Source organism: Oenanthe melanoleuca, chromosome 5 (genome assembly GCF_029582105.1).
Source record: "Oenanthe melanoleuca isolate GR-GAL-2019-014 chromosome 5, OMel1.0, whole genome shotgun sequence".
In the NCBI taxonomy this organism is placed as follows: domain Eukaryota; kingdom Metazoa; phylum Chordata; class Aves; order Passeriformes; family Muscicapidae; genus Oenanthe; species Oenanthe melanoleuca.
The window spans coordinates 14,156,344-14,183,326 of record NC_079339.1 but is presented as its reverse complement, the minus strand read 5'-3'; the positions used below and the strand labels follow the sequence as shown (position 1 = coordinate 14,183,326).

General features: G+C 42.8%; 2 protein-coding genes across 3 annotated transcripts in view; both read left to right on the top strand.

Moving 5' to 3' along the window:
• The first annotated feature begins 1,585 nt into the window (after positions 1 to 1,585).
• Positions 1,586 to 15,901, top strand: TPH1 (tryptophan hydroxylase 1). The gene is made up of 11 exons (XM_056492682.1): positions 1,586 to 1,655; positions 5,467 to 5,604; positions 6,556 to 6,739; positions 8,037 to 8,137; positions 8,819 to 8,886; positions 10,132 to 10,328; positions 10,782 to 10,917; positions 11,419 to 11,545; positions 12,641 to 12,736; positions 13,135 to 13,268; positions 13,581 to 15,901. The coding sequence occupies exons 1-11, from the start codon at positions 1,587 to 1,589 to the stop codon at positions 13,753 to 13,755; spliced, it is 1,425 nt and encodes a 474-aa protein (XP_056348657.1). The 5' UTR covers position 1,586; the 3' UTR covers positions 13,756 to 15,901.
• A 445-nt stretch (positions 15,902 to 16,346) lies between these two features.
• Positions 16,347 to 26,983, top strand: part of SERGEF (secretion regulating guanine nucleotide exchange factor) — a 138,370-nt gene continuing 127,733 nt past the window's right edge. The window contains exons 1-8 of one of the 2 annotated variants that reach the window (XM_056493484.1): positions 16,347 to 16,429; positions 17,788 to 17,926; positions 18,609 to 18,764; positions 20,360 to 20,454; positions 21,580 to 21,640; positions 22,741 to 22,854; positions 23,161 to 23,223; positions 26,417 to 26,575. In XM_056493484.1, coding sequence (XP_056349459.1) covers positions 16,406 to 16,429; positions 17,788 to 17,926; positions 18,609 to 18,764; positions 20,360 to 20,454; positions 21,580 to 21,640; positions 22,741 to 22,854; positions 23,161 to 23,223; positions 26,417 to 26,575 — 811 coding nt within the window. In that variant the 5' untranslated portion in view covers positions 16,347 to 16,405. Of the gene's footprint in view, positions 16,430 to 17,787; positions 17,927 to 18,608; positions 18,765 to 20,359; positions 20,455 to 21,579; positions 21,641 to 22,740; positions 22,855 to 23,160; positions 23,224 to 26,416; positions 26,576 to 26,983 lie in introns of those variants that run through there. The other variant, XM_056493485.1, reaches the window with a different exon arrangement.

Genomic DNA, 26,983 nt, shown 5'->3' with positions numbered 1-26,983 from the left:
ACACTCAGGAGTCTGGGTAAAGATCCTACAAACTGTTTGCTTTCTGAGTCAGCTCATTTGATGGGGAGATCTATTCTTCAGGAAGGAAGTGAAATGTCTGTTGTAGAGATAAGACATATATTGATAAATACTGCATTTTCTTTATACAGGGAAAATTGAAGCATCTGGTGACAAAATATGTCCCATTAGCAAACTGGGAAAAAAAAGGTTTTTCCAGCTCTGTCATCATTCACAGCCATGCTGTGTCTGAAGGGCTGAGCTAGGCACCCTCAGTCCTCTCAGAAACAGGATTGTTTGAAGTTCAGTGCCTTCTAGGAAGAAGGAAGACACTGATACCATTGCTGATGTAGTGCAAGTGTGACTGTGCCTGCCTGGGTTAGGTGTCACCCTGTACACTGGCTTCATTAATATGATTTTCCAGGTGTGTTGCACCAGTGTCTAAGGGATCTAGCTGAAATCACAACTTCAGGCTTGAAACTTTTTTAGGCACTGAAGAGAAAGATACTGGGGATTTTTTCAGACACTTGAGTATATTAGAGTGAAATTAGTTGCTGCTGATTTTGAGCATTTCTTTGAAAGATTTGTTTGAAAAAAACATAAAAAAAAGGACCAGAGTCTTTGGTTTTGGACAGCTTAAACACAAAAGAACCAATTTCTCCTCCCTAAGAGATCCCTAATGCCTCCAAGAGATTATGTTCCCAGGGAATGTTTTGCTTCTCCTGCTGTGGACCAAAATCCCCTTATCTTAATGTTGCCAAGTCTGACCTGACATGAGACAGTGAGGACTGGAGTTGAAAAATTGTGAGTTTTTATATTAGAAACATGTCTAGATGTGTGCAGAAAATTAATGACAACATAAATGATATGAAAATATGTAGTTTTCTGCTAAGAGAAATGTAGTTTGTCTTCCTGTATGCACAGGAGGTTTCGAGAAAAGAAGTAATACAGCACAATTTATTTTCACAGCAGAGGTGCACTGCTGTTTTTAGTGAAGAGCTCAATACATCTGCCCATTGTGCTCCTCTGTGAGACTACAACCTGCACTTTGCTGTTGAGAATTTAGGGGTGTCCATCACTGCTGAGTCCCTTGTAGCCTTGGAGGCCAGTTTGCTCAGAGCCCCTCTGCTACACACCCAGCCCTCACTTCTGATGCAGTTTGCCTTCCCTTTCCCAGAGGAAAAAGCATTTTACAGCGAGTGTTACAAGTGTTGGGAAGCACCTGTGTGGACAGGATGGAGGAGAATGTGATGTGTAGATTTATGTTAATGTCAAAACCCTCAGAGTTACCCACAAAAAGTCAGTCTCCTGTGACCCTGGGTGACCGAGGAGGTGGAACCCAGGAGGCAAAGGGCTGCTTCTAGTGCGGGTTTCTCCGGGGTGAGGTGAGAGGAGCGGGCGGTGGCTGCATGGGGCAGCGCTGCTCTGCAGACGGAGTGGACTTTGTGGAGCGGGTCAAGGCTCCCCTCTCCCCGCTGGGCCGGGCAGCGCTTCCCCCGCCTCCCTGCATCCCTCCCCTCGGTCGGGGGCGGCTCTCACCCCTGCATAAAGCCGGCGGGGCCGGGCGCTGCCCTGAGCCTGCCCCGGCCATGCACCCCGCACCGCGCCGCGGAGCATCCCTGGAGGCGGCACCGAGCCCGCGGGACCCCGGCAGGCAGGTGGGGAGCGGGATGGGAACGGGAGGAGCGGGATGGGAACAGCTGGGGGGAGAGGGATGGGCACGGGAGGAGAGGGATGCGCACAGGTGGGGAGCGGAGTAGGCACGGGACCAGCAGAATGGACACGGGAGGAACGGGATGCGCGCAGGAGGAGCAGGATGCGCACAGGTGATGGAAAGGGATAGAAACGGGAGGAACGGGATGCGCGCAGGAGGAGCGGGATGCGCGCAGGTGATGGAGCGGCATGGGCACAGGTGAGGAGCGGGGTGAGCACGGGAGGAGCAGAATGGGCACAGGTGATGGAGAGAGATAGAAAAGGGAGGAACGGGATGGGCACAGGTGATAGGGAGCGATGAGCACTGGAGCAGCAGGATGGGCACAGGTGAGGAGTGGGATGGACACAGGTGAGCAGCAGGATGGGCACGGGAAGAGCGGGATGTGCACATGTGGTGGAGGGGAGAGGAATAGGCACGGGAAGTGCGGGATGGGATCCTCGCTGCCTGGCCCCGGGATCGGTCCTGGCTCGCAGGGTAAACGCTGCTTTTGTGGAGCCACAGCTCGGGCGCTTCGCTGTTGCAGCTCTCGGAACGGGGATTTGGGAAAACCCGGAGCTTTCTGGCCCCGGTCGCTTGCAGAGCCCCGGGGTGCGGCTCCCCCGGTGTCGGTGGCCGCTGGAATTGGGATGGGACTGCTGTTTCTGGATAAAAGAGGGGGGAAAAAGTCTCAAAGTGTAAATGCCAGCATATGAAACTAAGGTAGAAGAAGAGCAACTTTTGGCGCATCGTTGCTTAGGAGACAGAGGGTGTGATAGAACCCAGAAAAATTCACTCCTGGGTTATTCCACATTATAGTGGGAACTCAGATAAAAGCAGCACCTATATATTGGCTGCAGTTATGACACTGTGCAGTTGATAAAGTCTGTAAAATTCCCCGTGAAGATAAGAATGCTGACAGTAACAGAGTAAAGTTTCACAAAAATACTGCTTTGCTGTACCCCTCAGATACTTGGAAGCCAAATAAGCTGCTCAGCACAGCTTTTGGTTTGGTGTCTGAGAGCTAAATCTTAGGAAGCAGATTGGTGTGGAAGGAAAGTATTATGTGATATCTAGTTGTGGTCACTCCTAACATCGTGTGTTCACCCTTCCCTAGAAATGTGTCAATAGGACAGGGACAAACTAAGTAGCTACTTAAAGAGATGAGAATATAAAATGCCCATTGACCTTTTTTTTTTTTTTTTTTTTTTAATTAGTCATGCTTAATGTTTATCAGTATCGAATATTTTGAAAAGGATTTTTTATCTTCACTTTATGGTTCTAAAATATAATTTTTTTAGGTAAATACGTTTGGATAATTTAAAATCTGGGTTATCCATTAATATAAAGAATTAAAGCACAAAATATGCACACTCATTTATCTTTCTCTCCTTTGGGGAGAGGAAGAAAGGGAAGATAATTGCTATGGGTCCCAAAAAGTGTGATCTTTAACTGGACAGCACCTAATATGTTTGTATATTTTCATCAAGACTGAGTCAGGCTGGTGGAAAATCAGTTAATGATTTGCATCATTAATAAAAAAAATCAATGCAATATTAATTCCCACTTCACCCTCCAAAAAGCTCATATGTATGCATGTAAAGGAAAAGTTTCAGATTTTATTAGAGTTGGGTTGCTGAGTTACTGATAGAGAATAAAGTATAAGTGAAGTGCAGCCACAGGAGGAGAGGAATTGTTTCTGCATTTCCATTTTCTCCTGTTGCCTTGCAGCCAAATGGATGTTGCATTACTGCCTTCAGTTCATTTTTTAATTAAAGCAAAAGACTAGCTGTGATGTAGGGTTAAATATGTATATGGTGTGCATTTGGCATTGTAAGCATCTCAGTTTCTCTTGTCCAACTTGTAATTCCCAAGTTAGAGGTAATTTCTAGAGCTTAATGTAAGAACATTCTATGTATTTTCTTCATTGATCTCTTAAACATGTAACTTTGTAGATGTTGTCACCTAATCCTAGACAGTGTGAGTTGACAGTAGCAAAACACAAAAGAAGATCATTAGTTTTTGGTGCAGCTAATCTGTCCCAGCTCATGATGTGCACCTCTGTGCACCTCATGATGTGGCAGGCAACTGTGCCAAATCTCATAGAGGCTGATCCAGGCTTAAGTCAGTGATCCTAAATCTGGATTCAAGCAAACATGTTGCATATTAGCATCTTTTATAAACCAGCCCTACCTTTATTGCCTTCAAAGACCATCACCTAACTCCACTTGTAGTGGAGACTGCTTTGCTTTTCCTGCAGCAGGATCATCTGAACAGGACTGGGCTCACACAAATGGCCTCTCTGCACTTGAGAACACCAATGACCTGTATGTAATCATGGCCTTTGTGGCTCTTTATTTTCTGCTTGAGGTGCCTTTGCTCGCTGCCTGTTCCTGGCTCTTGTGATCAGGATCTGACACTGAAGTGAGCAGGGAAACCTGCAGGCTGCTCAGCTGAACCTGGGCTGGGCTTGCCACACACTTTCAGCAGAAAATTTGATATCTGGACTCAAGCTGATGGAGTTAATTGATTTTGGTAAATCATAAACAGTGTGATGGTCTGACACTGTTGTCCAGGCTCATCATGCTGTGGCAACTCATTAGAAGTGGGAACCCTGTCAGAAATCTAAATATTTTCATTACATCTTTTAAGTTGGAGACGTATATAAGGGAATCAAGACTATATAAGGGAATCAAAGGAATTGGTGCCTTTTGATTGCATTTTTGCTTCGCTCTTTTTGTTTCTGAAAATGTCTCAAGATAGTGATATCTTTAACTGTCAGAGTGTCAGATCAAAAAACAATCCAAATAGCAATAATGTGCCTTCATTGCTCCTCTCTTCTTTCTTGCTGACTCATTCAGAAACCTCTTATTTTATTCTTTCTTTTTTGCAAGGTTTGAAGACACATGAGAGACAGCCTCTGCTCATAAGCTTGTATTTTTTCTTTACTTTGCATTTCCCCATTCTTCGCTGTTTCAGTAATAAATAAATAAAAACTTTATTTATGGCCTGGCTACATGTAGCTAAGAATATGATCTGTGATAGCTGCTGATTTCCACACGGTGAGGAGTGTGATCACTAGTAAGGTACAAACCCACAGGACCTGACAGTGTGGGGTATCTGAATTTTTAGTGTGTGGTTTGAGTGATTATGCCAAGGGTTTGACACAAGAATCAGGGGACATGGCAGATGGAGCAGCTTGGCTGTGGTTGATCAGACAAGGGACTGTCTCTACAGCCAACAGATTCTCATCAGCAAAACATTTTACCTCCTTAGGTTTGTATCCTTGCCCCATGAAAACAGTGGTTTATGTAACAGGAGAGAGGCAGTGATTTTTCAGTTCTGATCTACTGAATCCTGATTCATCTTTTCCTACCTGTGTCCTGAGGGATTTGGATTATTCTCTTTGCCAGTCTTCATTGAACTTGCTAACAAGTGTTTTTGTAAAATGTACTATTTCTGCTGACATCTTATTGCTCCCCTTCTTCCCAGTAGCAATGCTAATTATAAACTATACCTTGAAAACATTTTCTGCATCCTAGGGAATTACTAAAGATGTCCATAAAATCATTCAGCTAAAAAGAAATGGTATTTTAGTATCTCAGAAATTCTATCTGTGACTAACTTATTCCTATTATTGTGTAATAATTGAACACATAATTTTCCTTTTGTGGTTGATCAAAGCACAACATTACCCCAAGACACCATGAAATGTAAAAACTTACATTTTTAACATTTCTAACAAATTCAAACAAATTTTTTTGTTTGTTTGTATCTAGTTAACTAAGTCAGCTTACATGATGATTGAAGATAACAAAGAGAATGAAGACCATGCATCTGAAAGAGGAAGGACAGCCATTATTTTTTCCTTGAAGAATGAAGTTGGAGGACTTGTAAAAGCATTAAAGCTCTTTCAGGTGTGTGTATGTTATAGCCATATGATCATCACAGCAGCTCTGAATTTTTAAATTGTAAGGGTAGTTTTGGAGCACACAAGAATTGATAACGTCCATTTATTAAGGATGTGATTCTCAAGCTGGCTCCCACTTTTCACCCAGAATCACAAATGAGGGCAAATGTGTGTCTCAGAAGTTAGATGATGGCTGACTAAAAATCCTCTCTGCACTGACTGAACACTGAGAGAGGTTTGTCTTTTCCTCTCATGACAAGAGGATTGGCACTCAGAGGTTTGGCTGGGAATAAGAGGTGGTCTGAAGCCCCTGCTGATGGCAGGCAGACACTTGGGGTGCTGATCTGTACTGTGTTGAGTGAGTGCCCTTGTCACATTGCCCAGCCACACTGAAGGTGCCAGAGGAGCTGCTGGCAGGTGTTGTGTAAGGAATCTGTGCAGTGCCCTGCACTCTGGTGTGTGGCCCTGTGTGTTTTAGCCTGGGGTTTTCTCAATGATCCTAATATAAAACACATGATTAAATAAATTTTCAGATTAAAGAAAAGTGGAAGTAATGCCCTGAAAACTACTGCTTTTAAATCTTGCTTGCATGTGAGATAATTATATGGTGATTTGATTGGCATTTTGGTGAATTTTGCTAATCAGCTTCCTACTGGAAGGATGAAAGAAAAAGGTCTATGAATTTAAACCTCCTGACTGTGTCTTTATGTGCTTCCTGAATGTAAATAAAACTGAAAGAACACAGGTTCAGTCTCATTTTCTTCTGGATAGAAAATCAAATCCTTTCCCCCCTCCAATAAGCAAACTGCTATCAAGAGATCCAATTAACTAAAATGGCTTCATAGAGGTGGTAAATAGTTCATGGCAGCAGAATACTTATTAGTTTGAAAAGCTATTTCAATTATTAGTCGATTGTCTTTAGCCTATCTGTTTGAGAATATGACTTCTTACCAAGCAGGAGAAGCATGTAAATCTGGTACACATTGAGTCACGGAAATCCAAGAGACGAAATTCTGAGTTCGAGATCTTCGTGGACTGTGACAGTAACAGGGAACAACTGAATGAGATCTTCCAGCTCCTGACATCCCATGTCAACATTGTCTCTGTGAGCCCAACAGAGCATTTCAGTGTCCAGGCAGATGGTAGGTACCAAAGGCAGTTCTGATGAGAATGCACTTCCAAATGTGTTGGTTTGAAATCTTTTCATAGTTGCCCACACCTGCACTTGTGTCTTCAGGTACCTGTTCTGTGTTATGTGTGAGTGTAGTCTGGCTGCCTGCTGGGAGCTCAGGCTGTGCCAGACTGCTACAAATTGTGTGTCTGCTGTGCTTCTGTCCTTCCCAGCACATCCCAGTTGGTGCCAGGGGGAGTTCTGCATCCCTGCAGGTCAAAGCAGGCTGGCCTCTAGGCAAAGTCTGAGTGCAGGGCTCCAGTATTTCACGATGGCAGAGGTGTGATACTCACAGATCCCAGTTCAGCTCAGACACTGGGGAGAGTGGAACATGGGTTCTGCAATTTCCTCATTTAGTTCTTGATTTTGTTGTCTTTTCTAATTATAACTGGCTACTTATATCAGTATGACAGAGGTGCTTTTTGCCTTTAGATATTACAGGTTGTGTTTACCTTTTATTTTAATTAAAGAGAGCCCAAAGTTCAGGGCAGCAGGAAGCTGATCCTGTGTATTTCTCAGTCATTGTGCTTGGGAAGGAGAGATCTGGAGCTCTTGGATGGAATGGCTTACTTTAGTCCTAAGTAAGGGGAAATTCAATCTAAACAGTCTCCTGACCTTTTTAAGTAAACTGAAGAGCATCGAGGCAGAAAAATAGTGTATTAACTGCTCTGCCAAGAGCTTGGCAAAAAACTCTATTTGGCCAAAAATAACCCCAAAGTAGTTGGTAACAAAACTGTGGGGATGCACCTCTCTCCGGCAGCGTGGCCTCCTGTTCCTCTTCCCCCCAGACCCCTGAAGGCAAGGCTGGATGCTTCCCACCTACACAACCACAGAGAAACATCCATTTCCCATGGCCAGCAAGGCAGGATGAGAGGACTCTCACCTGCTCCCACTCTGCAGGGATCACAGGCAAATTACTTCTGTTCTCCTTTGTGCCCTGCAAGATTCCCAGCAGCTGTACACAGGCAGACCTTGCCTCCAGGGGATCCTCTGGATGCTTCTCTAACTCCAGCAGAGAAACCCATGTTAACTGTCCTTCCCAGAACCTCTGGGGCTGGCTGTGCTCTGCAGCAGTCTGTGGCAGTGACCAGGGAGGAAGTGTGAGCTGGAGGCTGGTGCCAGATAGGCAGAGCACTGCCTTGTCTTATTCATGCCCCTTTAATTTACAGGGTGAGCTGTAACCACCATAGCCATTCTTGAAAGTAGCGTTTCCTCCCTTGGTGTGCTGGGCATTATTAATAACCTTGTGGATTCCATGCCTTCCCTAGACATGGAAAATGTTCCCTGGTTTCCAAAGAAGATCTCAGATTTGGATAAGTGTGCAAACCGGGTGCTGATGTACGGGTCTGACTTGGATGCTGACCATCCTGTAAGTACTTTTCCCTCCCTACACCCAGTCCACAGCTGGAAACATACTTTGTGGAGCTGACCTAAAAAAAATTACATCTTTTCCTCCTCTCTCTCCTCTCCCTCAGTGGTGTCTCTGGGGATCTGAGCACCTTCTCTTGGGGATTTCATGTCTCTTTCTTTGTTCATGGAAGACTGACTGAATTCAGTTTCTGTGCTTTTCTGCAGGGCTTACTTGTGCAAGAATTCCAGGTCTGGGCCTTGAATGGTCACATACAAATGAAAGAAGCTAAAAAAAAGCTATTTTGAGGCAGGCTTTCTTCCTCTTCTTTCTTCCTTACTGGAGAAACCAAACTGGTATTTGGGCAGTGAAAATGGGCAATTTGTTCTGTAATTTTGAATAATCATGCAAGTTTGTATTTATACAAACTTTGTATAAATACTGATACAACTAAAATGAACCCTTCTTTACAGAATATATAATTGCATAAACCAGCTGATTCCTACTTTGGAGTATTTGCTTAGTTCACATCTATTAAACATTTCAGACTACAGCTATGAGTTTCCTGCCCTCTCCTTTCATTCTTACACATCATGCTTTTCTATTCTCCAGCTGAAGAAATGTCAAGTGTCCTGTTTTATCCTGATTTATTTATTATGGCTTGGAAATTCACTGAACTGTGTTTTCCTTTCTCCTCACCAGGGTTTCAAAGACAATGTTTACCGCAAGAGGCGAAAGTATTTTGCAGACCTGGCTATGAACTACAAACAGTAAGTTTGAATTCTTCCAGAAGAAGCCTTCTGTGTGCTTTGAAGTACCAGCAGAGTGGACTGTGAGGAGCTCACCTTCCTGGGCTCAGATCAGGCTGAGACATGCAGGTTCAGCTCAGGAATCAGAGCCAAGGAGGTGAAAGGCAGGGAGATGTAAGGCAAGATGAGAAGGTAGATGGAGGCAGATCCGGTCAGTCTGAGGCTGTGTGGCTTGGCCAGCTGCTCTGCAAAGGAGAGGGAGGGGAGGCAAATCCCAATATACAGCCCAGTCACACTGAGAGCAAACTTTCTAAGCAAAAGAATTTTCTTTCCTGGTTCAAACTAGCATGTGTGATGTGTAGATAAGAAGTTTTCCGTGAAAAGAAATTCTAAGAGCTTCTGTCTTTAGAGAGGCTTTTTGGCAGGGGGTGGAACTCTTAAAGCAAGTAAGAGTTTTCCAACTCAGGGCTGCAAATTCTTTCTAAACGTGATTTTCATGTGGCCTGATTGAATTTAGGTGTCAAGCTCCTTAACTGAAAATGACCTAGAAAAGGTCTGTATTTAGAGTTCTATTGCACTGTGTGTTTAATGCAATTGGTTACTGCAGTCCTGAGCTGATTACTGTTAATGTGCTGTTGACAGAGATTCCCCTGGGAAACCATTTTCCATGCCTGTTTCCTGGCTGGCAGTGGAAATGCAGTGTAACACTGCCTTGCCATAATCCACTTTATTCAAGGTCCTGAGGACTAAATATGAAAGACAGACTAAAATTAATATGCTCAGACAGGCACTTGTCTCCTCTGCACAGAAGCACAATTTTTACCTGATGTGTATATTTGGCTGCTGTCATGCAATATGTTGTTAATTTATGGAATTCTCTTTTCCTAAAACAAATTAAAAGGGTAACAGAATATAATTGCAGGCTTAGAAATGCAACATGGAAAAGGATGTGTTATCAGCTCCTGAAGCTGTGAAGAGATTATGTAGGTATTTTAAACCTTACTCTTGGCATAAAACAAGAAACTGTTTACAGAACCAATGCTTTAAGTGAGGTCAATGCAAAGATTCCTGACAACCAGTTAAAGTGAAAAAAAGGCAAGTCCTTTGAATAAAAGCTTTCCAGGTCATAGACCAGGTCTCACTGTGTATTTGACAGTCTAATGTCAAGTGTCGCAGTCATATAGGTGTTAAATACTAAGAGTAGGTAAATGAGTCACCTCTTATTAGCCATTTACTAAGGAGTGTTCTTTCTTCTTCTCCTTGCAGTGGTGACCCAATTCCCAAGATTGAATTCACTGAGGAGGAGATCAAGACTTGGGGGACTGTGTACCGAGAGCTTAACAGTCTTTACCCAACTTATGCCTGCAGAGAGTACCTTAAGAACCTACCCTTGCTCACCAAACACTGTGGCTACAGGGAAGACAATATCCCCCAGCTGGAAGATGTGTCTCGCTTCCTGAAAGGTAATGTGCTGGTTCTCTAAAATCTTCTAATTTTCAGAATAAACTGAGGTCCACTGCAAATCCCACTATGTTGTGGGCACAAGGAAACATCCTTGGTGACTCGCATTCATTCTGGTTCTTTAAGAGGCCTGTTGGCCATCTGTGTTTGAATGTATTGTGTCTTCAATGCATGCAGTGACATTTGAAGGGCAGTGTCTGAAAAGATTGTTAGGACTGGCTAAGGAGATACCTGGCTGTATTGTTGACTCCAGGCAAGGAATCCTAGGCAGGGCCATTAAAAAAACATGTTGCTCATTCTCAAGCCTACACCTAATTTTTCTAATTGTGCCTCATTTTCCCACATGCTTTTGAGCCAAGGTAGTGCCATAGCTGTCACCTCAGTTCCAGCAGGAAAGCTGACAATGTTGTGCAGCCTATGCTACAGTAATCCACGGTTTCTCTGCTCACTTTCAGAGCGCACAGGCTTCACCATCCGCCCCGTTGCTGGATATCTGTCGCCCAGAGACTTCTTGGCAGGATTAGCATTCCGAGTTTTTCACTGCACTCAATATGTCAGACACAGCTCGGACCCTCTCTATACACCAGAGCCGTGAGTCTTTTCATCTTGCAGTAGAATTTGAGAGAAAGTTTGAATCTTGCTTGCCCAGAGCCAAGTTAGTTAAAAGCTGTTCAGGAACACCAGCATAAAACTTATTTTTAAGGTGCTGAAGACTCAGCCTTCACGCTGAATGAAATGAAGTTACAGCATGCTGAAGTGCCACTGCCATAAGTGCAGGATTTTCAAAAGTACAGCATGTTATTGGAGATCTCTTACTGATATCACTGTGTGCAGTTAGTGTAATATCCAGTTGTCTTAAAAATGGGGAGCTCAGACCTGAATTTTAGGCATCTTCCTTTGAAAATATGATTTTATGCACTTTATATAGGCTTGGTATGATTTACTCAGTTGCTTTCAGAGAAATGAGTGACACTTTTCTGTCTTTTGGGTAATAAAGTTTAATGTAAGACATTGCATCTGTTCACTAGTGCTGCTTTTTCACTTGGCCACAAAAACAAATCATGAGATTTCTTGTTTTGTTTCTTTTTCCAGTGATACCTGCCATGAGCTCCTGGGCCATGTCCCTCTTTTGGCTGAACCTAGTTTTGCTCAGTTCTCCCAGGAAATTGGTCTTGCATCACTTGGGGCATCAGATGAAGCTATCCAGAAACTGGCAACAGTGAGTGTTTGAGTGCCTGGGGATTCCATCAAAATCTCTGTACTTTGCTGGGCTGAACCCATGCCATGAAATAGATTTGGAGCTTCATGTCAATGTTAGCCACACCAGCTGTGTGTTTCACTGGTCCCTGGATTTTAAAGCATGAAAAAATTTTCCATGCTAGGAAAAAAACCCCCACTTCAAAGTTGATATGACCGGTATTTTTCTTCACTCTACTGTCAAGTAATGGTTCAGCATCTAGTGGTAGATTACTTCTTGCAGACAGAAATTTTATGGTCTATTTCTTTCAGACAAAGTTTTATTTCTCCTGGGAACATGATTCAGTGATTTGTAATTTCTTTATGTGTACAATGAATTGGAATTATATGGTATTGAATGAGGTGCGTGCTAGCATTGGATACTTTTCAGTCAAGAAATTAAAATAATATAAACTAAACTAATTTTCTGGATATAAGTTTCTGGATGCCTTGGCAAGAGTATTTTAAGATTAAAAGTAAACGTAGATGAAAAATAATTGGTGCCAGTTATGCAATAGCTTGCTGATTTTTAAAATTTCTTCTTCCATCTCATGCGGCTAGTGGTAAAACTTGTACTGCCTTCAGTGGAAGCAGAAGTAAGCCATCTATGAAGACAGTGTTCCTTCCTGTATAGCTGCAGAAATCTTGAAATTCAGTGAACTGAATGTTTTTAATTTTACAGCACACTTAGCAAATGAGAAACAAACTGCTGTGAGCTGTTCTCACTCACTCTGAGATCCTCTCTATCCAGTGCTTGTTTTAAGCTGAGGCTGTGATTTCATGTCAGTATTTCCCAAAACATTGAGATTTCAGATTTACATGTGAATGTTTGCACTGGCATTAGCATCTTCCAGCCCAGCTGGGTGATCTATAACACCCACCTTTCTTATGAGAAACATGCAATCCCGTGGTTCTTCACCTCTCCATTCTGGCTTTCCTTCTCTTTAAATATTTGAGGATAACTGAGTGGTAACTATCTGATATTTGCCACTATTTGATCCTACCTACAAATAGAAATGCTCCCATCTAATTCACCACAGATGAAGGCTGAATTGTTTTACTTCCTTCTCTGTTTCAGTGCTACTTCTTCACGGTAGAGTTTGGCTTGTGCAAGCAAGAGGGACAGCTACGAGTTTATGGGGCTGGCTTGCTCTCTTCCATCAGTGAGCTCAAGGTAAGAATGGTTATCATTTGTTTGCCTCTTTTCTTTGCACCTCATTATTATTGCCACTGTTTCCCCTTGCTTTTTATGAAGAATAATTTCTAGATGTTATAGTCCAGGTAACTATTTTCAGATTAAAGTTTCTTTCAGATTCTGAAAATATTGCTCTTGTCTATACACAAGCCTAGTGTCTGTGGAGTCTCTTCCTCACCCAGACTGGCAGAATATGACTGCCCAGAATAATTCAGTTTGTTAGGCTTTAATTACTGTTCATCTGCAGATAAAAATTTCAAGATGCAAGGCATGAAAATCATCTCATATAATCCTTTTTATTTACTTATCACATGTCATCTTCCTCCTGGATTTTTTGGATGGTGTTGTTTCTCTGACCCACGACAACACGTTACCAGCACTCACTCTCAGACAGCGCCAAAGTCAAGCCTTTCGATCCAAAGGTCACCTGCAAGCAAGAATGTATCATTACAACCTTCCAGGAGGTTTACTTCGTTTCTGAAAGTTTTGAAGAAGCAAAGGAAAAGATGAGGTACAGATTTCACACCCCTTGTTTTTTATAAAAGCAGATTTGGCTTTATATATCTCTCTGTAGCAGCACCAAACCCTTTTAGTCTTATCACAGTTTTGAAACTATTTTTCACAGCATTGGAATTTTGGTTAGTATTTTCTTGGTCTTTCAGGTACTGGGTGGGAGATATATTAGGATATATTAGAATAACAATTAGGACTTTTTAAGTTGTTTAGAAAAGCGGGCATTGATACTGGTTGCATACAGAGAATGCATTAGCGGTTGATGTCTTGTTTATAACACTTTTTTTTTTTTTTTTTTTTACTTCAATAGAGAGTTTGCCAAAACAATCAAGCGCCCCTTTGGGGTGAAGTACAACCCCTACACTCAGAGTGTGCAGATCCTGAAGGACACGAAAAGCATTGCCAGCGTGGTGAACGAGCTGCGCCATGAGCTGGACATTGTCAGCGATGCCCTCAGCAAGATGGGCAAGCAGCTGGAAGTTTAACACCCTGTCAGCACTGTGGTGCAAGCCAATGCTTCCCTCTTCCCCACTGATTTCTTTCTAGGCATATAATGTGTTGCATGCAGAACCCACTCCTTTACACGTGGAAGAGTGAACAGCCCATAAGAATATAACAATTTCATCTTGCTGCTCTCTGTAAATTACCTTACATAAATATGTTCCTCCATCCCCCTTAGGTAAAAAAGGTCCAGAGTTGCCTTTTAGAAATTTGTAGGGGAGTAGAGACATTGTTAGACTGGAGAAAAAGTATGGTCTGTGGATCAGGGCTGGGGTCAGATGCTGCAGGAGGTGGCTCATGAGGCAAAAATGGAGTGATTCACCCCAGGGAGAATTCCATTTCTGACATTGATTGTATAGTGTAGAAGCTGTGGTAATTCAGTGTTTCTAAGTCTGTGCTACTAAGTGTGAAACTTGAATGATTACAATGCAGGCATCAGGACACAAATAGCTGGAGGTTCAACATGATAAAAGGGAAAGGTCAAATCTTGCTTTCAAAGGGATTATTCTTGCCACAAAGAGTTGCAAATGTGCTGTTTGGGATGCTTCTAGTACAAGGCAGAGATACAGCTGTTGCATGAAGTCCTGATTACATTTATTTTAAGCTATTTGCTATTGGCTAAGAGCCAAGATTTATTGCTGTCCTTAATATTGCACCTGAGGGAAGATCTTTCCTTACAGAGATATCATTTGTCTTTTTCCTGATTTAATTATTTTAGCAAAAAATACAGCAAGACATTGACTTAGCATAAAGCCTAAAACCATTTCCACACTGCAACTTCATATTCAAAATAGCTTAATTTGTTTTAAAATAACATCAAAGTTTAAAGTAACACCTAAAGCTCATAGACCAATGTGCTTTATGTAAAAATAAATATCCTGTTGATTGCTCAGTCACTTTTTTGACCTGCACAAGCTGTACACATATATGTTTAGTTTCTTTTTTACCTGACCACCTTCATTCCCTATCAATCAAACTATAGCTGACAGGCCCAATCATTTCATAGGAATTCTGTGGCTCTGAAGGCAACAAACTACCTTGTTGTGTAAAGTATAGCTGATTCCAAAGAGCACTCTAGAAGTGTTGGGAAGCAGTGTCCTGCTGATTGTCTACATTGCACAGTAGCAAACTTGCCTGTGTTGAGGGTCCCACAGTCCCAAAAACCCTGCAGAGCTGTGCAAAGCTTCTGCTGCCCCTGACATGGACATGTGTGCAGGATGTGAGACATCTCATGGGGGATCTCTGATGTGTAGGGTGTATTTAACAGCACCCTAGGCACTGGTTTTTTTCATATGTAAATCTTATCAGGAAATCCTGGAAGAATGGTCTGAAATCTTAAGTACACTGGAGATGCTAGTCCAGGATCTTGAGAACTTGAAAGGATTTTCATGAAACCTCTGTGCTTGAAAATTATCTTGAGTTTCATATGCTTTCTAGTAGGACACCTCTGTTCCATAAGCAATTGTTAGTCCAACCTTTCCAAGAATATTCACTGATTAAATCAAGACTAGATCGTTTTTTCTGTGGCTATTAACCCATTATAACTTTATTTTAAAGAGCTTTAAGATGTAAAACTATGCTACAACATTTATGGCTTACATTACACTTTATTTAAAAATAGATATTAGGAACTTTGTCTTTCTAAAGAAGATACCTTTCTTCTAAGTGAGTAGTAAGGGAGGATCTGTTTTGTCAGCTTCTGTGATAACAGTTAATATTCAGCTTTAACAACATTTATACAGCTTTAACAACATTGGAGTTTTGATGTTGTTGAAATATACATAGGTCTGTGTTACTTCAAGCCTTGTCTGAACTATGTATAAATTTCAAGTAGAAGTTCTTAAATTAGCACCTACTTACAAATACTTTGTAAAAACAGCAGTCGTATCTTTATTTGCATTTGTGTAGCAAGAGAGAAAGTAAAGTGCTAGGAGTAATACCGAGAAGATGCACTTCCACAGTACTAACAACGTGTATGTTTGGCTTCACGCCCCCCAAACCTTCTGTAGAACGGTGATAATTTAAGTACTTTAAACCATTGTGGAGGCTTAAATGTCAACGAAATAAAGGAGTTGCTGGTAATTATCAGAATCACCAAAGCCCTTTACTTCGGCACCGTAGCAATAAACATGAGAGGAAAGCTGATGTCTTTACAAACAATTTGATGGGTGAAGGTGTGGGTGAAATGGGTCCCAGTGTCTCTGCTGGCTTTGGGCAGCGGGTTTGCTGCAGATCCCAGAACTGAGTTTGAGAGCTTTGGGGAAACACAGCAGGTTCAAGAGGGGAATATGCGGTAGGGGGTTCGGGAAGGCTGTGCTTTCCCGGTGCCTCAGCAATGGGAAAAGAAGAGCGCAACATGCGGCCGGGATAAAAGGAGGCTGCGCCCCCTGAAACCCTGAGAGGTGCGTGCCGCGGTGGCTTCTCTTCCTTAATTCGGATAAAGGACTCCTCTGCCTCCTTTTTCTGCCATAGGTGGGTTTTCCTGGCAAGCACGAAGCGCCCAAAGGCGTTTCGCGGCCCGTTCGAGGCGCGGCCCGGCTGAGCCACGGCCCGCCCGTGATCCCGCCCCGGGCCCGCCCCTTCCTGCCCGGCCCGCGGGCGGCGGGAAGCGCCGGGAGCCGCCGGCCCCATCCCATGGAGCCCCAGCTGTTCGCCTGGGTGAGTGGGCCTCGGCTCAGCACAGCACAGCACGGCTCGGCACGGAGGGAGGGAGGGCGGCGGGGCCGCTGCTCGCCCTGCCGGGATGCTGCGGCCGCGGTGCCCCCGCCCCGCAGGGAAACAACGCCGCGGCTTCTCCCGGTGGGCACAGCCGGTGTGAGAGCCGGGGAAGGGGCATCCCAGCCCCGTGTGCTCCCGGGGCCCGGGCAGCGCGGCTGGAGCCATTGTTGGGATAGCCGCGTGTGGCTCTTCGCCCCTCGCGTCCCTTCTGCTGCTCATCGCGGCTTGCCTGCGGTTGAAGGCTTGGAAATTCGCTGCGAGTTACAGGCTGAAACGGGAGGCTGTGACCCATCTTTTGGAAAGAATCGCGCCTGTTGAGCAGTACCACGCTATGAAGTGGGTATCAGCAGCAGGCAGTGTCTGTGAGACAATAACTCTCTACCTGTGCAGCTCCGCTCCCGACATTTCGCCCACCTGTGGGCTCGGGGCTGGGAGCTCTGTGTGGAGTGTTGGTGTTTCTGTAGTGCCAAATGTTTATCGCTGAATGCTGCCTTTTAGCATTCACCAGCTGCTGCCTCTTTCGGGGGAGGTGGAGAATAAATTGAGAGCAGATGGGTGCTCAGGTGAGGTAGGTATTTTTTGGGGTCACCAGCTGGGATCTCTGTGGGTGTGGAGCGTCCCCGTTCCCACTATGTGGGATGGGGAAAGTTGTGGTATCTCCTTTTTTATGAATGAAGCTTGAACTGTTGGACACTGAGCTGAAATTGACGAAGAAATTCCCTGACTTGTTACCATGTTGATAATTGCTGCTTTCCACGGTGTGTTCAGTAGCTATAGTTTTGTACCTATAGATTTTAACTACCTATAATTGGTATATTTTCATTTGGACCACTTTAATTTAAAATATTTAGTTAATGAGGCATAAATGTTTCTGATTTACTTGTTTAGGTTCCAAAAAAAGGTGTTTCTGTTCTCGTTTTGGAGGTAGCCTGCCAGAAAGCAGCAGCATGAATAAGGCCTCAGTGGGAATCACTGGCATTAAAATTAAACATGTGATAATCATCCCGATAGAAAGTTTTTCCTCCTTATTAACTGTTGGCCCACAGTTGAAGTTTTAGCAGATTATATTTCAGTATGCTTTTTGAAATAGTGGGGCTGCACAGATGCCCTTAATGACAGCAAAGTTAGGACAGTCCTGGTCTGTAATTCTGGGAATCCTGTGTGACATATCAGGGGATTTTTAGGAGCAGGTTAACCCGTGACATATCCCAAATATGCTTGTTTGTCCTTGGGAGCATATGTGTGCTTCTTTTGTTAACTTTCAAAAAAATGTGTTATTTTTCTGTGTGCATTTGAAGGGTGCAAACAGCTATGGGCAACTTGGTCTTGGCCATAAAGAGGATGTGCTGGTTCCTCAGGCCCTGAAAGATGTTTCCTGCAAATGTCAAGACATTACAAGCATTGCTGGAGGAGGGGGACATTCTGCAGTTACCACTGGTAAAAACACTGCTCTTGCACGGGGTGTTTGGCTTTTAATCACTTTCTTTTCTGTTTCCCTGTTGGTTCAGTGCTGCCACCTCTCTGTGGCTGCTGTTTCCGAGCAAGTACAATCCTTGGTTGCAAAACAGCTTCCTCTCCTCCCAGTTAACTCAATATTTGGGGAAATTGGGGAAATTCCCGTTGCTCGTATATTTTGTGTGTGAGGACTGTTTCTTCAGCTCTTTCTTTCATACAAAGAAGCCAGATTTTCTGTATTGAGAATGGGGGTGGGAAGGAGGAGTCAGAAGTTATTCAATTTCAAGAAGAGGTAAGGTAAGGAGCAGGACATAACATCTGGCCCTTGAAAGGTTGTGTTGTATGCCACAGCTAATTATGCTAAGGAAGGAATGCAGACAGATGTGAACACGATAAAAAAAGCATCTTAGTGTGAGAGGTGCATGTCTCACCATATGGATTGTCTCCCTTGACAGACCCAGCTCTCCACAGCTGCAGTTATTCAGAGATATTTCTGATGCATCAGAAACAACTGTTTCTCTTAATTTTTACTTGATTGCTGTGCCTCAAGTGACACATAATCACTGTCCTTGTTTGTCACAGGATCTCACAGATGTAGGTTTCTCTTTTTAGTCTGTGAATTGGAACGCAATTTGTTTTGTTTTGTTTTTTTCTTTTCTTCCAGGTACAGGACAGCTCTTTGTATGTGGCCACAACAAAGATGGGCAGTTGGGATTGGATCACACAGACGATGTGCTGCATTTTACTCTGTGCACTGCCCTGTCTGGCTTTTGTGTGAAACAAGTTGCATGTGGCTGGGATTTTACAATCATATTAGTAGGTAAATCTTTTTCTCTAGGAGCTGAAGAAATACCTTGATGTAGAGAACATGCTGGAAGTTCCACAGTGCTATTGCTTGTGTGATATGAGGCACCTGGACAAGTTTGAGAAGGGAACCTCATGAGGTTTAACAAGACCAAGTGCTGGTGTTACACCTGGGTCAGGACAACCCCCAGTATCAGCAGAGGCTGGGGATGGAGGGATGGAGAGCAGCCCTGCCCAGAGGGACTTGGGGGTGCTGTGGGGAGAGGCTGGACATGAGGTAGCCATGGGCACTCACAGCCCAGAGAGCCAAAAGTGTGCTGGGCTGCATCCAGAACCCCGTGGGCAGCAGGGCAGGGAGGGGATTCTGCTCCTCTGCTCTGCTCTGGTGAGAGCCCACAGGAGCACTGCATCCAGCTCTGGGATCCCAGCACAGGAAGGACAGGGACCTGTTGGGGTGAGTCCAGAGGAGGCCACCAAGGTGGTCAGAGGCATGAAGCACCTCTCCTGTGAGGAAAGGCTGAGAGAGTTGGAGCTCTTCAGCTTGGAGAAGGTCCTTACCCTGGACAAATTCTCTTAGCCTTATATGGGATTTGGTTTAGCAGTGAATTCAGGATTTAACCATTCTCTGAAACATGACATATTCGAAAGAAGGCTTCCACTTTATAGCAAGTGCTACTGATGATCACATTCAAACATTCTCTAAGAGTAATGGAATCAGAACTTGTTTGCAGCTCATTATCAAGTACCCAATCATGCCATCCATAATCAATCTTAATAGTACTTGAGTAGTCTCATCCACGTGAGAAATCCCTCTGACATCAGTGGAGCTGAATGAATAGTAAGGTACCACTTACTTTGATTAAAAATGGCATACCTGATGCCATGGTTTTCTGTATTTTGCATATCAGACATAGGTTTAGCAAAGGAACTACCACCCCTGTAATTATACTGCCTTGTATTGTTTGGTGCATTTTGGCCACAAAGCAGCACAGCCCCAGCATAAAATAAAGGCTGCACCTGCCCTGGGACATCTGTGATAGGAGTGACCTTAAAGCAGCCACAGGAAAGCTGCAGAAGAACTTTTTACAAGGGCTTGTAGTGATAGGACAAAGGGTTAAGGCTTTAAACTGAAAAAGGACAGGTTTATTTTAGTTATTAGGAAGAATCTCTTTCCTGGGAGGGAGGTAAGGCACTGGTACAGGTTTCCTGAGAAGTTGTGCATGCCCCATCCCTGGCAGTGTTCAAGGCCAGGCTGGACGGGGCTTGGAGCAGCCTGGGATAGTGGGAGGTATCCCTGCCCATGGCATGGGGATGGAATGGATGATCCTTAGGTCCCTCCCAACCCAAACTGTTCTATGATTCTATGTGCTGGCACTCACAGGTTTGAAGCTACTTACCTTGCAAGCTAAATCACTCTCTCTTCCTTGTGTCCCATGAACTTGAGACCTTTTCTGGACATGGTGTGTAAGACCAGGAGCCTTTGGCCTCAGGGGCTTTGTAATGGGACATGTTAGGTCATTTCTTGGCTGTGTTATTGTGCTGGTTATAATGTTACAGTGCTATTGCTCAGGCATTTACTGATCCTGCTTTAACACTTCATTTTTTTTGCAGGATCTGGCCTAGTGCTGTCCTGTGGGTCAAACTCTTTTGGACAACTGGGACTTCCTCAAATTTCAAGCCCATGCTTGATTCCACAAAAGATTGAGGTAAAGATTTAGAAGGTGTTGTGCTTTATATTGCTTCCAGCAGCCTACTGAGGTCATCTGACCTCAATGGGCTTTAAGCCAGACTCTTCCACTAATTTTTATAGTGCTTATCTGCTGCAGATAAGCTTGAAAAGTAAAAGCCCAGAGGTGAATTGAAAGGCTAAGGCTGCTTTTCTTGCTATATGAAGTTTCTCACTTCTAACAGGAAGTTGAATCTTTCACTTCTCAGGCAAGAAATTATTTAGCATCACGGTTCATACCAGATATTCCTTTGTTGGAGAAGGAGGGCAGCCAATCCCTTAGGTGACCTCTAGTGAGTAGGAGTTAGTTCACTGAAGTTTCTGTGCTCTTGATGTTTCCAGAGAACATCCACTGCAATATGGTGCCTTAAAATTTGGTAGTATTGACAGTGCTGATGTGAATCTCTCTCATCCCTCACCAAACAAATTTTCATTTGCTGAATTTATGCAAAGTATTTGCTCTTTTGGTTGGTATCCCTTAAATTCTTAGGCTTGATGCCACCTATTTTAAATACACCTGCTGTTTTTCCCCCAAGGATAGATATCCAGACAGTTTTCAAAACCCTGTGAGAGCAAGACAGGATGGGATGGGAGGTAACAGAAGGGGGAATCTTCCACATGATTCCTGAGATCTGTTGCTGTGGAAGGAAAGTTTTAGGTTTTTCTCCAGTGGAAAACAAAATTCCATCAGTACCTTGGCAAGTTTGGACAGCTTAATGCAACAGAGTGCTGCCTATCACCAGTATTTACTGTGGAAGTTTTGGTGTAATTCTTGAGGATCACTGATTTAAAATTAAGAAATAAACATATTTGTATCACCAAGGTTTCTTCTTCCATGTGAATATTTTGACTGTGTTTTTTTATTTATTGCCACAGCGCTGTGCATCCAGTTGCTTTGATGATGTATTTTTTATTTCTTGAAGATGTTCCCACTAATTTTATTGGTCTAAATTTACTTCCTTTGTGATGTTGGTATGCATTGGGACATGCAGGCTGGAATTGAGAGCACTATATTTGTATTGTTCCACTTCTGTTTGGCCTTTTTGTTTTAAGAGGCACTAAATGCAAAAAGCAACCTAATTATAATTTTCTATTATTTGCATAGTCTCTCAAAGAGAAGGTGGTGAATGTTGCTGCAGGACTGAGACATGCCCTTGCTGCTACAGGTAAGTATGTCAGAATTTTAACATCTTTTCAGTAATGAATGAAATGGAATTTTAATGGCTTGGAGGAAGAGAGGGAGGAAAAGAGGATTAAATTTATCTAATCTACTATTTATTTTAAGTATCACAGGTAAAATACACCTTAAAATCATGGACTGTAAGATTTTGGGACAAATTAACATGAATACTAAACATTCTAGAACCATCTTCCTGGAAAATCATGGGGAGAAACTTTTTTCAATAATTCAGAGTGATGGTTTATTAACAAGTTAATTTGCTGATGGATGGAAAAAATACTGATTTCTCTTTTCTTATTCTCAAACAAAACATAAAAGGAGTTTTTTTCAGGTAAAAAGGTTTCTGATAAATGAAAGTAGCTTAGCATTTGCACTCATTATAGTATTCACAATAACTTAAGTTTGTACAAGATGCTTCAAAATGGAACTGCACATAAATAGTGGCATTTTAAATGATCTAATTGAAATTGACACCTGTAAAATTACAAGAATGAAACTAAATATTTCTCCTGCTGTTATTAGGGACTCTGATTTGGTTCATGGTGTAACTGTAGAAATCAAACCCTTCCTTTTGGCATGGTTGTGTTAAAACTGAGGAAAAACAAACTCTGTCTGCTCTTCTATTTGGTTTAGTTTTGCACAAACTTTAGTATGGATTCCAGGTAGTGGAGCTGAAGGTGCTTGGAAGAATAGTGGGATTTCTGGTGCATGTATGAATAGTGGGAATTGAGATATCCCTGTGCTGCACTGCACAAACAAATTGGCATCAAGGGAGGGAAAGGGAAGAGCTTTGTATCCATTCTTGAGGTACTGCAACCATGGATTTCTATTACTGAGTCTCCAATAGCTTCCCACCTTCTTAGTTTTCTTATCTGTGTACTGGGACTTCAGCTGTTTGTTGCTTGTTGACTTCACCAGGGTTATCTGAATGTTTTTGGCATAAAGGTCTTTTAAAGTTACACTTTTAAAGTGTAATTTGAATCGGTGAAAATGACTTGAATGAGTGACTGTTCATTAACATGTGAAGTGGTTTTTGTTGGTGGTTGATGTGCTTTAATCTCTTTTATTTGTGTTTACTCTGAAAAGACAGAGGTTTGGTGCTGCAGTGGGGAACTGGGATGGCATCTCGGGCAAAGTGTGCAAGCCAAGGGAAAGCCCTCCCTCAGTTCTTGACAGCAAAGGAGCCCTGTGAAGTGGCAGGTAATCCAGGAACCTGCTTCCCTTGTGTGGGTGGGTGGATAGAGCAGAAATATAATTTGTACTGGTACACATCTTTCTTTTTATAAAGCCACATGGTATTGTAAATACGTAGTGATACTTACCTGAATGATAGAATGGTCACAGAAAATCATGATCCATGGGAAAATAAGAGTCCTGCCATGTCTGTGGCCCAAAGGTAGAGCCTTTTGTTCTAAAAGTCATCACCATCTTGTTACACCTGTATGCATGTTTGTGTGTGAATTGATACCTGCTGTAGTAATTTTATGGGATTACATTTTTTTCTAGGCCTGGAAGATGTAAAGGTGAAGACAGTTGCTGCAGGCTCCTATCATTCAGTGTCCCTCACAGGTAGGACTTCAGGTACAGAGGTGAAAATCCTCATCTCACTCTTCTGAGGTTTCTCTGAACATTTTGAAATGTTGTCAGTTTTGGTAAAACTGGTGAAATTTGATCTGGCCTAGTTAGTGCTGGTAATTGTTTTGTAACAGTTTTGCACTCTGAGAACTTTCCTTTTGTTTTAAGAGCTGGATTCATGTTTCGAGTTCTCTCAATTTTGTGTGTTTTTCTTGGGGTCAGGTGCAATCTTAGCCCTTATGTAATTCAGGGTCTGGGCTCTTAATAGCTGGAAAGTGAAGGGATTTCTAAGTCTCTGGAACTGCAGCAGGATGCCCTTTAGAGTGACTGGTTACTGCTGGAACCAGTGCAACCCTTTGCTCGTGGAGAAGAGGTCATTGTCCCAGGAAAGGCAGCAGAAGCAGTGTGAGCTGATGCCTCTCTGTGGGGCAGTGCAGGGTGTGAGAAGGCCTGGAGCTGTCTGAGGTGTCTTGGGCTCCACTGTGACAGTGTGCAGATCTGTGGTGTAAGACCACAAAGCTTATTTGAAGAGTAGGAAGTTGCTTTAATTGGTTAGGCACTTCCATAATATCTGCCATTTGTTCTTTGATCCTCAGGCAGTACTCCCATGCTGGAGTACTGAGTATCCAGTAATGAAAGTCTAATAAAGATTTCTTTTTATTTTGACAGATTGGGAGAAGGGGGAACAGAATAGCTTTCATTCTGTAATCTTACAGTTTTGAAGTGTGTAAAATACATTGAACCTTATGAAGACAAGTCTTTGCCAAACTTCACAGGAACAAGTTCTTAGCAAATCTGCAGCCATCTGGTTCCTCTGTCATCATTAAAGGAGCACTGGAGTATTTGCTTATGCAGATCTATAGAGATTTAGTTGTATGGGGAGATGTTCCAAGATGTAAATTATATTGAATTCAGAGATGCAAAGTGTATGCAAGATTAGTGAAGACAAACTGTAAGAACAAATAAAATCTACTTTAGATAATTGGCACTCTCTTTATTTAGATAGTGAGCAGATTTTCTTTCATGCTTTTGCTTTTTATTTAAGAGTGCAATCTATTTGGCAGCAGGGGGACCAAGATTGACAAAGTAAGTGCCAAAGGATTTTATAATGTGATGCTGTTGCTGCCCTACGTCCTACAAGATAATTACTGCTTAAAATATTTTGTATTTTAAGGATGCTTGATGTAATAAAGATACTACTGCAGGGTGTAATATTTAAATGGGTCTTTTTTTTCTAGGAATGCCTTGCACTATGGTGCAGTTTTCTTTGCCTCTGTTCCCCGAGTCCCTGCTGTGGGGTATCAAATACCTGCAGGCAGGCAGGTTTGGGACTCAACTGTTGATGTGGGTTGTTAGAAATATGAATGGGAGTTCCTTAGAAAAAAAAGATGGCAGTCTACTGGTATTCAAACTGGCCTGAACCCTCCAGGGGTGAGAATATGATGCTAAGTCTCAGTGTCTAAGTTTTTGTTCAAACATACTCAAGCATGTGCCTTTTCCCAAGATAAAGCAAATACACTCCTGTAAAAGGAGGTGACAGAGGCAGTGCATGTTAATATGGAACATGACTCTTTTTTTTTTTTTTTTTTTTTTTTTGCCCCTCCCCCCGCAGAAGGTGTGTGTACTTCATGCTGGGAATGAACTTACCAATTTTATTGGAGAATTCAAATGTGTGAATGAAACAATTGCTTGAATGGGAAATCCTGCAGATGATTATCAGTACTGGCTTCTCCCCCCACTCCCATTCCTTGCCAGTTTTTCACCAGCAGTAGTGTAGTGGGATTTTCTTGGCTTACTCTTTTCTGTTGCTCCTATCAAACAGAGGTTATTAAATATCCTGTAGCCTAAGTTCTACATTTGTTTTTTTTCCTTTTCGCCCTGAAATATTTGCTTCTGCTGTTGTGGTTGTAATGAGTTGAGTGCTGACATGAGACATCCTGATGCCTTGAGTGTTGCAGATGTGTGCTCCAATCAGTTCCATGTTGGAACTTAGGTAGCTTCCAGTCTTTCTGGGCCCACAATAACGTACCAGATCACGTGTGCAAGATTTATTTCTTAATTAATTTAATTAATTTCTTTATTTCTTCCAGCTTGTGCAGGCTGGCAAAGACTTCAGGGAAGTCTAAGAGCTCATGTTCTTTTTAAGTGTTTTTTGTGGATTTTTTTTAACTGTGGAGGCCTAGGACCTGGGAGGAGTGGTTTTGTCCTGGAAAGATGGAACTAATGATATGTCCTGTCTGCAGAAGGACTCATCTGAGCAGTCACTGTGTCAGTGTCCATTGGTTGGTAGGCTGTCCAGCTTGCATTGATATAAAGTACTGTGGGTGTTTCTGTAAAAAGATTTATCCCTGTGGTTGAAACCCTGGAGTGTGCATTTGAACAAATGCTTGTTTTAGAAAAGAGGTGTGGAAGGCAAGTGACCACTTACAGAAGTCTCTCAGGTGTTGTCTGGTGTCATTTTGAGGCAAAATAATATTTTAATTTTGCCTTGTGATGGATTCTGCCTGCTTTAGTACTGTGTTCATAGCTGCATGTCTAATTCCTTTAGGAAGTGACTGTGCAAGGTGAGTCAAGGAGCGCTGGACTGTCCCTGCTTTAGGGGATTTACTGAATTTGCTCAAGCTGAAGGAGGCAGAATTGGTATGAGCAGAGCTGGGAGTCTAGCTCTTGTAGACAGGCTAGGAGACTGTAAAGTAGAGCAGGAGCAGCCAGCCAGACTTTGAATTATTTGCTGCAGTCCAGAAAGTTATTTACTGGATGTAATCAAAGCTTTGGAGTGGAAATAATAGCTGGTCTGCAAGGACAGGGTGGACAGAGAGGGACTGCTCAGTGAATGTCTCCAAGATACTTTGATTCTCTTTCACTCAGACAAGTTGACTACTGTGGTTAGTTATTTTAATAAAAATTAGTCTTTGTTAGAAACATCTAGGGGGTTTGACCTGAAAGCTCTCGTTGCTTCAGGGAGTCTGTGTAGCCCCCAGAAAACAGGCTGTGTTGTTAAGGCCCTTGCAAATATTTCTGATATCCCAGTTACAGTGGTAAAGAATCGTAGGAGAAAGCATACAGTGAGAACACAAATTGAATAAAATGTTCTTTCCTCAGTATCACTGAACTGAGACAGAGCCTGAATCTGGTTTTATTAGATCTATATGCCTTTAAACAGATCTTACTTCTCTGTCTGTTGCAGATGAAGGACACTTGTATGTCTGGGGCAGCAACAAACATGGGCAGCTGGTGAGCAGAGACATCTTTCTTGCTGAGCCCAAGAAGATTGACACTCAATGTTTCTCACAGGAAAAGATTGGAGCAGTTTGGAGTGGCTGGACCCACCTGGTGGCACAGACAGGTAGGATATTTACAAAGCAATAACATGGCACCCAGACAGTAAATTGTAAGTTGTCTTTGTTGCAGGCAAGCAGTGTTCTTTCTCACTGATAGTGGCTAGACACACAGTGTTGTAGTTTCACCCAAGTTCTCTTGAAAAATGATGAGGCCAGAAATCCTTTGGCTGCCCTTTTAGTAGGGCATTAAGAGTGAAGAAAATAATATATTCAAAAGAAAATCAGTAAGCTAAAATAAGCTGCTTATGTGTGTGTTAGTGGTCAAACCCAGAAAATATTTGGAAAAGACAGGTAAAAAGAAGCATCATCACTTGAAGAGCATTCCCTGAAGATGAAAACGAAAGCAGATTTCATGTTGAAGCTGTATTTCCCTGGGAATCCTTGTGATGAAGACAGTGTGAAAGCTGGCATGT

Bases quoted from the DNA above. Each gene is read 5' to 3' on its own strand.
- TPH1 (XM_056492682.1), top strand. From the start codon at position 1,587: ATGCACCCCGCACCGCGCCGCGGAGCATCCCTGGAGGCGGCACCGAGC. The intron at 6,740-8,036 runs GTAGGTACCAAA...TGCCTTCCCTAG, and splicing joins TTTCAGTGTCCAGGCAGATG to ACATGGAAAATGTTCCCTGG. The intron at 12,737-13,134 runs GTAAGAATGGTT...ACACGTTACCAG, and splicing joins CTTCCATCAGTGAGCTCAAG to CACTCACTCTCAGACAGCGC.